The 14,047-nt window shown below is 42.7% G+C and overlaps 1 protein-coding gene across 1 annotated transcript in view; it reads right to left on the reverse strand.

Moving 5' to 3' along the window:
• AGBL1 (AGBL carboxypeptidase 1) overlaps positions 1 to 14,047 on the reverse strand; it is a 272,002-nt gene that overhangs the window by 165,445 nt on the left and 92,510 nt on the right. The window contains exon 18 of the mRNA XM_039557990.1: positions 2,407 to 2,587. Coding sequence (XP_039413924.1) covers positions 2,407 to 2,587 — 181 coding nt within the window. The remainder of the gene's footprint in view (positions 1 to 2,406; positions 2,588 to 14,047) is intronic.

The following is a 14,047-nucleotide window of genomic DNA, read 5'->3' on the forward strand; positions in this document are numbered from 1 at the left end:
TTTTTGAGAGTGTGCAGAGGAAAACTGTTCTAGAAGGGATTTTAGAGGGCATTTCTCCCTCTTCATTTCACTAATTGTCAAAAAACTGAAGCTTTTCTCTGATAGGTTTGAGGAGGTAATGAACAAAGCCCCTAAGTAAATAAGGAACAGAGTAAATTAAAGGGAGGGAACATCAGTGGAGAGACAGAAAACCCAGCATCTCACCTGCCTTACCTTGGAGAGGCAAAGCTTACTCAGCCTGTGTTGTGGGAGAGCAGGTGCAGGAGGGAACAGGATGTTTTTAAACCATATAAAGAATAATCCATGGCTATAATCCAAAATAAAAATCAGGACTTCCTCTACCTGGTTGCTACTATGGTTACCCCACAGCTTTAAAGAAATCATGAGGCTTCCAACACATTTCCTTTATCAAAAAAAGACTCACCAGCTCCCATCTCCACTCATTGGTTCATTAATTTATAAAATGCATCCATTTCTTTTGAATGAAAAGCCTTGATTCAACAGGAGGGAAGAGTGAGAAAAGGGAAGCAGATGAAAAGAAAAAGGAAACATTAAAAGCAAGTAAAGGAAGAGGAAGGAGGTGGCAGTGCTTACACACCCACACACGCTCTTACACACTACCAGTAAACCTGAGGCCCAGAACAAAAACATTTCTTTTAATATAGGAGGAACCAAGGCTACTAAAAACCAGACATATAAAGAAACAAGAAGAGTATGTGGGCCACAGGAGGCTTCACAAGAGAGATGTCTTTAATTTAAGGCATAAAGGAATGAATTACTGCCCCCTCCATGCCTCATGATCAGTAAAGGAACCATGGCCAAGTCCCTGTTCCCCTGGTCCCATCCCACATTTGAGGTTTACTAAACTTTTAATTCATCACCAGATTTAACTACAGTTCAAGCTCATCTGCACCACAGAACAGTAAACACCCTCCTGTGTGACACAGGCCTGGGCCATACCCTTCATTCAGGTGTCACCAAGAGCCACATTCTCCCTCCTGAAGGTCTCTTCTCTGCTACACTGACTCCTGACAGCTGGAGGAAAAGCTCGGGCACTCCCTCCAGTCTTGCATCTGACGGAAAATTTAACGAAGTGTAGTGAGAGGAAGAAAATAAGGGGGCGGAAGCCACAATTGTTTTTCTTGTTCCTTCTGTCTGCGAGGATCAAGAAAGTATTTGGTGCCAACAGAGGCACCAAGATGGGGCAGTACCCATCTATTCTGAACAGTCCTCCCAGACTTCTGGCAGACCCAGGCCCTGGGGAGCTCAGCAGCCCAAAAGCTGTGACTTCACAGACTAGAGACTGTCAGAAAGACCCAAGGTGCTCCCTGGTGAATCTCTCACCCCAAACCCAAGTTTAAAACCCAACTCAACGCAGCTATTGCTCAGGATTGCTTTTCTGCTCCTGCAACACTCAATCTGCACAGCCCAACCCCAAAGGAGGTGAGGGAACGTAGCTTAAGAAAAGGTCCTCTATGCTTCGCTGTGTTCCAGTGCTTGTTTAAGCCCATCTTTCAGCTTTGACATTTGTCCTGTGTTCCACTGCAATGAGCCAGGGGACACAGCTGTGGCAAACCCTGCAAGACCCCACTACCAGGTCAAGACACACAAGTCAGCACCCACTGGTGGGATGTGATCATGATGTCCTTCCCGTCCATCAGGCAGAACCAACAGTTATTAACTCACTGCCACTCCACAAACACCCAAAGTGAACAAATCCCACTGTCTGCAAGAGAAGGAGATTTATTTTCCAAAAAAGTGCAAGCCTGCCTTACCTTTGTGCACTCTTCAAGGTTTCACACAGCAATATTGATTTCATCTCAGCATATTACGAGCAGAGTTGCACCTTTTCCAGTCATGTACAGGGAGAGGGAAGTTAGTGTGGGTGGATAGGGAGGGTATAAGGTAAAGAATGCAAAAGAAATCAATATTTTTCCAAGATCAGATTCAGTATCTCTTAGGAAACATGTGGGAAAGAAGATTGAAAAGAAGGTGGGAGAAGGAAGAAGCTTCACTATACAGAAATATTTCTATGAAAATTAAGAAATCCTTACTCATCCTCCTCCCACCAGGCTATACAAAGCATTAATTACAGCCAGTTTTTGCAAAGCATATCTGCCTTGCAGCTGTAATCTGCCCTGCCTTATTGATAACCTCCATTTATCAATAAAGATCCTGTTTCTCCAGCACCACTAACACTCCTTCCAGGCAATTGAGAGATCTTAAGGCCACTGACAGATGCAGGACAGCACACCATGCCATGTCTCAGAGTCACATATTCCATACAGAACTGATAACAGGATGAATAAAACACGAGGCAAAGGGAATTATCCCAGCACCAACACTGAAGATGAGACCTGCCAGGTGCACAGACAAGCCCCAGAACAAGCACACGTCACAACTCACTTGCCATTGATGACTCCATCAGGATTAAGCATGGGCACAATCTTGAAGATGAAGCATTTCCTCAGGAGCTCAGCAATGGGATCAGTGCTCACGAGGAACTCCAGGGTCCCCTTCATCACCCAGCTGGCATTGCTCTCACCAGGGTGAACACGGGCTGTGAGGAACACGTAAGGACGATTGCCTGCAAAACAAAGCAAAAACACCCCTAAACTGAACAGGGCTTTTCTTTGAATAATATCTTTGCAAGTGGATTTTATTCCTTTTGAATTTAGATAACAATCCAAAATGGATTCTGAGGAAAACACATTCCCCCTAGACAGTCTAGATATTTTCTCAAGGTGCTAATTGATCACAGATTTGGACCTCAGAACCAGCACAGAGCCTGTTTCATCCCTATCCCTCTGTTTGTTTATTCTGTGATACCATACAGATATTTACTTTCCATTGTAGAGCATTCTGCAGGTACAGGTTACTGCCTCTCCAAAGAGCTTTACCATACTTTCTAGCAATTATTGAAAGCTTGATCCCATTAAATTTCACTAAGGTTTAAAAGGCAGCAAGAAATTATTTCATTTTCTAAGGTCCTGCTCCACTTTCAGTATTTCACCATTAACAATTCAGAACTTTCTAAATGTCTAAGCAGATTTGCCCACCCATAAGGGCTCCAAGGACATGCAAGCTGCCTGATCTCTGGAAATAATGTGTTGTAGGGTCAAAATCATAATTAATTGAACTAAACTGATATAATTAAGGAAACTGCACTAATACGTTCACCAGAGCTGCAGAGGCTGAGCACTCAAACTTAGCCATTATTTCACAACCATAAAACAAAAGGTAGAAAAAACAATGCACATAGCTAAGGCAGGCTGTTTCTTTTGGTGGAATGACATTTTCAGTTTTATGTAATATAGATGCTTACTCAGATTAGAAAGGCTGATTTTCAGAAGTTGCAGCTAGAAGAGTTCATCTGTTTCTAGCACTACTTTCATGCATGGAAACATAAGCTGTGGCAATTTGGGGTAGGGAAGAGGTTTCGGGGGCTGCTTTAAAAAAAAAAATCAATTTTTTACTAAACAGTTCATCAATAATCTCTACTGAACCTATTTCAAAATAGACTTGCAACTTAACAGCAAAAGTTGCCTTGTTATCAGATATGTTATTTGCTGTTCCTGTGAAAAACCACTAAACACATTTGGTCTAGTTACAAGCCTCCAAAAACTCTCAGCATACATATGCTTAGAAAAGACCAAGTTTGACAGCAGATTCTTTGAAGATCCCATCTGTGCTGAGCACACTTCAGGGATGGGCCAAGGAAACAGGAGAAGGCAGAAGGAGACACCTGCCAGGCACAGAAAATAAAAGGAAAGGAGAAAGCAATTATCTGTCTTAAAATGATCCTTTTGTGAGCATTCACTATCACAAGTCAACCTGACAGATTTACTTCAGTGGAAAGTTTTATCTGTCAGGGCATCACAGCCATGCCAGGGCAGGTTTGTCCTGCTCGATCAGACAACGTCAGAGCTCAGCCTCTATTCCCTTCATGAACTGAAGGGCCCCAACTGACAGGACAGGGAGAGACAACAGGACAGAAAGCAAAACCAAAGGCATCAGCTGAATGCCCTTGTAAACAAAAGCTGAATTAGCAATTTAGCCCTTGTCCTTAGCTCCCAAAGCCATCCTTCAGCTTCCAAATGCTTTACAAATCATTAATTAATCATAGTAAAACCAGGAGGTAGAACACCGTCCCCAAAAATAGAGATGGTATTAAAGAGCTGTTTAGCTGACCAAGAAAAGGCTGTGTCAGAGCTGGGAATACAAGTGCAGTTTCTCATTTCACATTCAAACAAGGAATAAGCACTAATTTTTCTCCTTAACTATATATTCTGCACAGTTCTGTTCAGTATACACATTACAGCACAATTTAGTTACATCATACAGGGACACACTCAGATTAGGAAATAATTCCCCCTCCACACCTCCCTCCTGAGCAGTTGGTGGGCACTAGAAGAGTGAATTGCACTCCCAGCTCAAAGAGCTCATCCAGAGCAATCATGTTCTGGTCCAGTAAAGCAACTGGGACTCTGTTTCCCACATATCAGGCTTTTATCATTCTTATACCTCACCATACTGGGGGAGGGGGGGGAGGGGGGTTAGTACATTTTCATCAACATGTACATAAGTGCCTTAGGCACTTACGGACTGCAAAAGACTCCTTTAGCTCCTGAAGAACCAGACATTCTGATTTTTTTCCCCAAAAATTAGAGTACACTAGTTCTATTCTTTTCCAGCTAATTGTGCATTACTATCTACCTTAGTAATGCTTTATAATAGCAACAAACAAAAGCTGGAGTTCACAAAGACATCAGCTGCATTTTGCCATTTCCAAGCATTTTCTCCTTTCTCCCATCACCATGAGTTAGTGCTGCTCTGCAGGCTTATTGCTGAGCTAAACTTATGGGGCTGTGCAGTTATAGCTGGGAATGAGGCTCCTGAGGACTTCTAATGGACAACAGCTGTAAATAGCACAGAGCAAAATAAAACATGCTCTCTTTTGCAATTGATGAATACAGCTTTAACAACTCTTACCTCTTCTGTATATTGGGAGAGAGTTCAGCATCTTAATTGAGGGGTTACATTCCTCAGTCAAAATAAGAAAAATAAAAGAAAATAAAATAAAAACCAAAAAAAGCCCAACCTCCAAACAACGGCTTTCTCATGTCAGAAACCCAGGACGATTTGCCATAATTCTGCTAATTGCAATAGCATGGAGTTGGCAGAGACCTGAGTTCTGCTGTTTCTCTCAAGGCTCATCAAAGTCAAGCTTGTCTTACTTAGACTAAGTGTTGGAAAAGCTCCTGGAGTCTCCAGATCTTGAACCCCAGGAAACATGAGGGCAGGGAAAGAGACCCGAGGTGACTTACACTGTTTCCCTGTGGGTGAAAATGGAGGGCCCCACAGCCTGCAGGTCCAGCCAAAGAAATCTCTCTGTTCCAGTGAAAGTCTCCTTTGAAAGATCCCCTCCTGCCACGCACATCCGCAGCTCTGACATCCCACCCACAGGAGAGTCATAAGGAAGGTTTGTACAAGCAAGGAAACCACAGAGCTTGTTAACTGCCTGTTCCCTTCACAGGAGCCATCACAACCAAATCCCACATCCAAATGCTGCTCCCCCAGAGTGCTCCCAGCGAGAAAACTAATGAAGCAGCAAATAGAGCAAAGAGCTGATGACATGCCCATAAAACTTGCTACCCTTGAAACACCTGGAAAACAGCAGGAATCCCCCAAACCTATGTTTTACAGCATATCCAGTTACTTTGGAATTATTGTGCTAACTGCTATTAGCAGAGCTCATGAAAGGAGTAGACAGAGCACTGGCCAGCCATGTTCCACACTCAGCTGGCAGCACCAGTCAAGATCTCTGCACACAGCTCAGCTGGTTCACTTCATTCCTGACTTCCAACACCCCCATAACTGCAGTCATGACCAGACCACTTCAGGACTACCCAGTACAGCTTACTGGTTTATAGTGGTGCCCAGCTGCCCTTCTCTGCTCTTTCAGAGCCCTGTGGTACAACTTCTCATGCCCTGCCAAACTTGTGTTAAGTACTCTCAACCTCAGGTTCCCCATGTACCTCCTCCTAGGATCAGAACTGTGCTTAAGTCTTCAGAATCCTCAGGCCAACACTTAAGTAGCTCCCTTCCAAGTTCTGAGGAAGCTGCCAGAAAGCTCAGGTTAGCCATTATCTCTGCAAAGCCCACATGACACATAACCTTCTCTGGGAATGTAAATAATAAAAAGGGAAAGCGGAGGAATCTTTTCATGGTACATAAAGCCTTATCCAACAAATCATGCCTCCTTCCACTGTGCTACATTTCAACATGCCCAGAATATAACATGGCATCAACAATACCCAAGGTGGGAGATTAAAGAACCACTGATTCCTCTTGCAAAACTTCGAGCAAAGAACCTTTGAATAATAATTTTACTAATGCATCACCTAATTCCCATCTCTCCTTCTCTTCACTCATTTTTGATTGTGGATATATGCATGAAGATGAGAGCTTTGTTCTTCCAGTTGTGCTAACTTACTGCTTAATCTCCTGCCTCTAAGGATCCTCCTCTAGTCATGTCATCACCAAGGTTCACTAGGAAGTGACTTTGATGTCACTAATCATGACATCAATTGCAGAATGAGAAGCCTGAAAGAAAAGAACAAAACCCCATTAACACAGCAGTGTCCCTCATCAAGGGGAGCACAGAAAGGAAATGAAAAGCAGTTCCAGATGCCCTGATCTGGGCTGCTGTTCTAAATTATTTCAAGCTGAGGTTTGAACCATGCTATTTGTAAAGGGACAGGGCATTGAAATAACACAGGGCTAGGATTTTTTAAGGAGTCAAAAGGAATTATATACACAGCATGTGAAAAATTCAGCCTAGATCTGGGTCTTGGGCTGAAAGTTTCTGGCTGTGCCTCTGCATTCCTCTCTTTCCTTTACACAAGCCCAGGGCCATTAAAGCACAGGCTTCTTTTTCTCCGTTATATCTAAGTACAGCATGACTATCATGAACATGACACAGATCAAAGGGTCAAGTTTACCCTGGGATATAGTAGAGAAAACCCAAGAAAGCAAAACTTTCCCTTCCAACTTAGCTGTGCCCACTACAGGCTATTCTGTGAGTAAATGATGGGTAAAGAGGAGGACCATCACATAGCTCTGCCATGCATGTCACAGCTGCATCACGCCCAAGGCTGCATAGGTATGCAAAGACAGAGAGAATATGGTGTGGTGTACAATGAATATATAATAGTATACTTATAAAAAGCATCAAATACTGAGATCACAGAAAACAATGAGCATGATCTGAGGCAGAATCTGTCAGATACTTTTCTCTCCTCCTAAAACTTTTCTACTAGTTGTCAGACTTTGGGTTGCCTTAAGACAGAATAATTCTTTCCTGCCCATCTCCCCCCCACCCCAGATTGCTTTCTCCTTGCTGTGCCTGCTTTTGGCTAAATGCTCCAAAAGAAGACCCATCTTAATACAGAGGCAAAATACAGTCTAGCAGGATCAGCTGTTGTTTTCCAGAGTTATCAATGAGTTTTCCTTTCTTAAATATTTCTATATTATATGTATTATTAGCGTTACCTATGGCAAAGAAGCGAACATTACAAATCATCTCAGCAGCCTGTTCTCTACCTTCCTAGCTTGGTGGGGGAGTTTCAGCCTCTAAGTTGCTTGGCAACCTTCTTTTGTGTACATGTTTTATGAATTCATTCACCTCTGAATCAGAGATGATCAGGGAGCTGAATATGGGTACAGACTGCTCAGCCTCAGTTCAGCTTGACAGCCTACTAATGCTGGGTTTGAGCTCCAGGAAACTGGTAAGCAAGTTGTCAAGCCTGCTTTGGGGAAAGTTCCAAAATCCCAAGCTCTTAAAGCAGCAGGAACCAGTACAATTATTTAGCAGGACCTTCAGTATGACTGAAGGCAAAGAAAACTCACAGGAACTAATTCCACTTCAAATCAAAGCATACCTCTTGGGGAAGATTGTGGAACAACTGAACCTTATTTTCAGAACTTACACCCATGGAAAACCTACTATAACCTTTTGCAAATTGTTTCAGTTTATAACTAACATCCCAAGTGTGTGCACCTGCATTAGTCCAGCTGAAATTTCCAACCACTGCATCATCCAGGCCTTCATACACCCACTCAGCATTCACTGGCATATCCAGTGTCACTCTGCACACCCTCTGAGCTGTTTGAAACTGAAACCATGCAGGTACCTTATTACTCTGCTGCCAAGCAAGTTACCTGCATTTACCTCCTCCCAGAGCTGTCACTAGCAGAGGAGTTCCTCTGCCTGGGTGTGCCTCCCCCACCTGTGCTCACTGCTGCCATCCATCTCTGTTCCCCTCAGCCACATTCCAAGGGCATAAAACCAAAATGGGGGACAGCTGGTTAGGAAAAAGTACTGCCAAGAAGGATTAGGATCAGGGGATTACAGCAGATGAGATAGTGATGCAAAGCAGTTGCAAAAATGGCAGCTCTCCTGGGACTCACTCTAGGCAGCTTCACAGCCAAGGCATGGAACACTGTTACTTCCCTCTGCTCAACCCAGTGAGCAAAACCAAATAGCTGCAGTGCTGTGCCCACTGCTGCCCACCATAGGTTAAAAAAGTAATGAAAACTGAAGAGGTCATTGGAAATCATAAAGTGTTTAGAAGTCTTAGGCAGAAAAACTGGAGAAAGTGGGCTTCAGACCCAGAAAGAAAAGATGAACAAAGAGGAAGGAGAAATAACCTTTAAATTGCAAAAGGCTGCTATAAAAAGAGATTGCAATCAGCTGTCCTCACTGTCCACTGGGACTAGGCTGCATAAAAAGAAACACAAGTTACTGTCAACAAAGCCAACCTGTGGTGACCTGACTGCCCTCCCTCCTGCTGGGTTCTTGTTCATAAAGTCCTGTGCCAAGAAACTCCACTACAGTGCCCAGAACAGTGTCAGCACAGACCTATAGCCACATAAATTGTGCTAGCTCCTTTAGAAACTTGGTCCATGATTCCCCTTATTCCTCTGGAATTAGCTCTCTATTCTGAGGGCTGCTGGAATTACTATTCCAGTCCACAAGGCAGCTCCTGTGTTCTCTTTGATGCAAGGTTTCTGCTTACTACTTAATGTTAGCCATTTTAAGCCATGTTAATCATTAGCCACTAATTAGTGGCTAATCAGAAATATTTCATCATCATAGTTTGACACCATTAGAGCTTATTCCCACATACAGATCAGAATTATTTATGGAAAATTCTGTCTTACCTGCTCATTTAGTGGCAATCTTGCCACTTCAAGATTGGAGTAATAAGATTTCTGGGATTTCTCTCATTAGTAATGATCTTCCAAAGCCCCTCTATTACCCTTAAGATTACCATTTCTCAGCTTGTATCTATCCCTTGAAAGGTGTGAGCAGCAACCACTAAGATCAGCTCCAACACATGATCTAGGTAGCTGATGTTGGGAGCTCCAGATTATCTGTCAGAAGGCAGGCAAGGATCTATCATCCCCTGCTTCTGTAACACACATATTATGGCTTTAATTTGTTCTGCGGCAGCAGGCAATTTCAGATACTCAAGTATTTTGTATTGCCATGGCCAGGCCATCAATCCATGTGTTTTCAGTCAGCATTGGAAAAATGTAGACTGTCTTGTAGAGATGCAAACTTCTGAGATCTGGCAAGTAGGAAAAAGCAGCGTTTTCAAGTTAGGCATATGTGTGACTTTCATTTTCTAGGGTTTTTGCACAAAGACAACAATGCTGACCTGAGAGAAGAACCAGAACATTGCCCTAAACTGTCCCATGCCTAAAAGAAGGTGCAGGCAAGAGATAAGTACACAGAGACCTGAAGGACATCTGCGGTAACAGGCAGAGTGCAGAGATCCATAGAGCTATAAAATCCATGGGCTCTTTTCTGAGAGAAGGATTTCATCTGAAATGAAATCAGGCAGGAGGAGCAGACTGAAAAAGCTTCCATTGTCATAAAAATATCTCCCTGGGTAATCCACAGTGATGGAAAAAGGAAACCCTGATAATTTATGTGACAGTTTAATGGGATTTTGGTGACATTCGATACTTTAGAAAGAATTTGCCCAAATAGGACGGGCAGGACTTTAATAAGGCTTCAGCTCCAAACCAACAATATTTTCAACCCCTTGCTTTTACATTTCATTCTGCATACACGCTTCTCACTCACAGCTCGTCTTTCTCATTTGCAAGGCACATTTCAACACTGTAGGGAAAACAACTGCACTTTCTGGTTAGATCCCCTGCCAGAGAGGCTTCTGAGTATCTGATCCCTAAAGGGATCAAGCTGCCTTTGCACCTACAGGGCAGAGCATCACCGAGCTGTGAACTCTGAGGCATGAGCTGCCCTCTGGCCATGTCCCCTGCTCTGTGGATGGCACTAATAGCTTCTGTGCAGAATTTAAGGGCAGCAGATGGACAGTGTGGAGCAGGAGCTGCTGGCAGAGGGGATGCCCCCAGAACACACTCCGGGAATAAATGGTTTTCTCACAGTGACTAATGCCTCAGTCCCCATCTCCTGCCTGTGAGGGACACAGCCTTTACCCCCAGAACAACACCCCGTGCCCTTCACTGCCATCGCTTCCAGAGCAGGCGCAGCGCAAGAGGAATCGCTCAGAGTGCCAAACTCGGGTGAATCCGGGGTTAATGGGATGAAACTCCACAAAAGAACATTTAGACTGAACATCAGTGAGTTACACTAAAAACTCTCCCCTGTGGAGAGGTGGAAGTTAACATTAAAACCACATTGCCCAGAGCACAAGAAGTCATTTTGTACACAACAATCTTGCAGTGCCTGGGGACAGAAATAACCCAACAGGAATTTGTTTTCTTTGCTAACTTCCATGGATCCAGTTGAGAAGCCCTTATTTTGCTGGAAATTCTCCTTCTGGGAAATCCAGGCATGAAAGGAATGGTAAAAAGTTGGGTGAAGATCTCAACATTTTGTCCACTCAAAGATGAACTTAGAACCTGCAATGGGGCCTGTGAGCCCTAAAATGGGCATGGGAAATGGAGCACCTGCCAGAGTTTCTTTCACCACTGGGAATAACAGCCAAGTTTAACAGGAAAACAAGTTCTCTTGTGTTTTGCTCTAGAGAAGACAAACTCTATAAAAAAAAACCTCTTTACTTTTTATGCAGAACATACTTAAAGACCACTATTACCACCTACAGCATAAAATAATGTTTATTCTTAAATATGTGTTATGCTTTTAAGTGGCACAGATCCATCTCTCCCTGACTTGAAGTCTTCCTCAGGGAATGACTTGAAAGTAGTAAAATATATTAAAAGAAAGTACAATCAGAGCCTCTCATTGTCAAAGTGATAAAATATCAATTTTTGTTAAGATAAAATGCATCACAGATTGCCTCTGATGGTAAAAATTAAATTTTTGGTCTTCACTTGATTTGATATTTATCACTCCATTGCTCCAGAATCAGTCAAGCAGGGAATGTTTCTTAAAAATATTATTCTGTATTTCTCCTGAAGTAAGCAAACTATGAGAATTTTAAACTGTGTGTTTTCTTACGTATAAAAAACTCAGAGGAAAAAGGAAATAAACAGAAAGTCTACAAAAGACATCTTCTAACACCTCACTATGCCAACAGCTTCACAGTAAAGGACCTTCTGCAGGTTGACTTCATTTGTGGCATCACTAAATTGATTTTAACATCACTGCTGTCCAAGTCTATCCTAAATCTTGGAACTGCACTGTCCGGAGCTGATCCCAAAGGAAATTCTTGCTTTCCACAAACAAGAGATCAACAAGGTAAAACTGTCTCCAAACTTTGAATAATGAATCTTGTCTTCATAGCAAGGTCTTAGATGAACTCCCCAAACACCTGAGCAAAAGAACACAAATAAGGGCTCACCATAAAAGGTCTTTCAATCAGATCATCAAGAGAGCAAAACTGATGCTGGCCCAATGATCTTGTATCATGACAAAAGCAGCACCATCTCCTGCTTCATCTCCTAGACTACAAGAGATGTTGTGTGACAGACCATAAGCAGAATATAAATTTTCCAAGAGAAATAACAGAGACGAGCCTCAAAGTTCCCAACTAAGTTCATACCATAATTTTTTCAAGCAGTTCTACTATTGAGATACCCTAAGGATGAAGAAAGGATCAGGCTCAAATAGCGCTGAGTCCCAGAGTATTTGACAAAACTGGGTGGAAAAGAATTTGCCACTGCATAAAGCAGGTAACATGCAGAAATTTCAAACAGTCTGTGGAAAAACATACTAAGCAGTCCCTGTCTTGGGTCAGTAAGTTCTTCCCTTCAGATGTTGGCAAAACAATGTCTAATGGATGATGTCTTCCTACATCAATCACTGCAGGGAGCAGAGTGTCAAGTTAGGAAGAGTAGTCTGTTCAAGAAAATAGGGTGGTAGGAAGGCTATGGTGAGGGAAAATGTTCTTTTTATCCCCACAAGTTGCTACAAAGTGTAGAAAAAGGTTCTCATTTATAAAGGAGTCAGGCTGCAGAACAGTCTGGGCAGCCCCAGAAGAAACAGAAGTAGAACATGTGATGTCCTTCCTTGGCACTCCATGTATCACTGCAAAAGTGGCAGCTTTCCCACAGGAGAGCTTTTTGTTCTCCATAGTTTCCGAAGTGATATTAAACTTATTTTAAAAAACATTTTCCAGAAGGTTCTTTTAGGCAAATAATTTAACAGCACAAATGATGGCTCCTAATTAGTTTGAATTTCTGATGTGTAGTACACAGACTGACTTCATGAAGCTGGTGCTGTGCCGTTTCCTCAATCCCAGTGCCTTCCTGCACTTTCACCCCAACACTTCCCCAGCAGAACTTTGAACTTTTCCAACTGACTCTGCCCCAGAATCCTTCCACTATAGCTCATCCACTCTATACAGCCTGTACAATCCACAGCATGAGCTCCTCTCTTACGTGCCGTAAGAAGAACTCATATCAAAACCATTCTATTCCAGAGCATTCACTGTCACTTCATCTCCTGCTCTGTAAACTCTGAGTGCTTTTAAAAGAAACACTTATTTATATAGAAGAAAATCCCTGTAAATCATGGTCATGACAGGCTAATGGCTAGTATTGCAAAAATGATTTATCTTCCTGCTGTATCTAACAAAGCTTCTTATGCTAATACCTTGTTTTCAAAATATGAAGAGACTTCTAACTGATGTTTTCTAACCACAAGAATATGCAGCTAATGAAAAATGCCTTACATCAAAAAATAACCTTCACCTGCCACCTAACATTGCCATCAACTCTCAAAATCAAAGGATCTCCTTGAATTATTTTTTCTTCTGTATTACTTAAGGTGCTTCCTTCATGGATGAACAAACCAACTATTCAGTCTCACTGCCTGTTTAGAATCCAAATTCATTTTAGGGTTTGCAGGCATTACCTGCATGCTTTAATTTGATATATTTTATTTGATTTCTGCTTATTAAATTACATTTGAGGCAGGTTATATGGCCTCATGGGGAGCACTACCCTTTGTGCAAACAGCAGTTTTATCTGGGCTGAGCTTAATTTCACATTACATTTTGATAGGCTGGCAAACAAGGTCACGGTGTCTGCGTGGCAAGTGATGTCCCTGCTGGAGGGAGAGACTTCTGAAAAGCTAGAAGGTGGATCCTAGGAGTGTTCTGATTAAAAGGGTATGATCTAGTGTATGAAATTAAGGAGCAAGCCGTCAGTGATAAGCAGAAGTGCTGTTTCAAGTCTATTGACAGGCGTTCTCCCTGGATGACAGGGCCATCACCTTTGCCAGCACAGAGACTACAAGCACCTCAACTCCATGTTTGTTGCTCACTCATAGTTAGTAAGGGCTACAAATGGGGAGAATAGGAAGAGTGGGGACAGCACAGCCACTGACACGCCCAGAGCCCTTCATCTGTCTCTTGCTTACTCATTCAGCCTCTGGGCAGTAGCTCTTTTTGAAGCACAATTCCCATGGGTTGAGTTGTGCCTCATGGTGACCCTCTAGATGTTGCTTTTGTGCCCTTTCAAAATGCTTGACAGAACTGTCACAGAAGGAGCTTGGCATCTGGAAGCTGTGGCAGACACGATATGACCT

The sequence above is a fragment of the Corvus cornix genome, chromosome 10, assembly GCF_000738735.6.
Source record: "Corvus cornix cornix isolate S_Up_H32 chromosome 10, ASM73873v5, whole genome shotgun sequence".
NCBI lineage: Eukaryota > Metazoa > Chordata > Aves > Passeriformes > Corvidae > Corvus > Corvus cornix.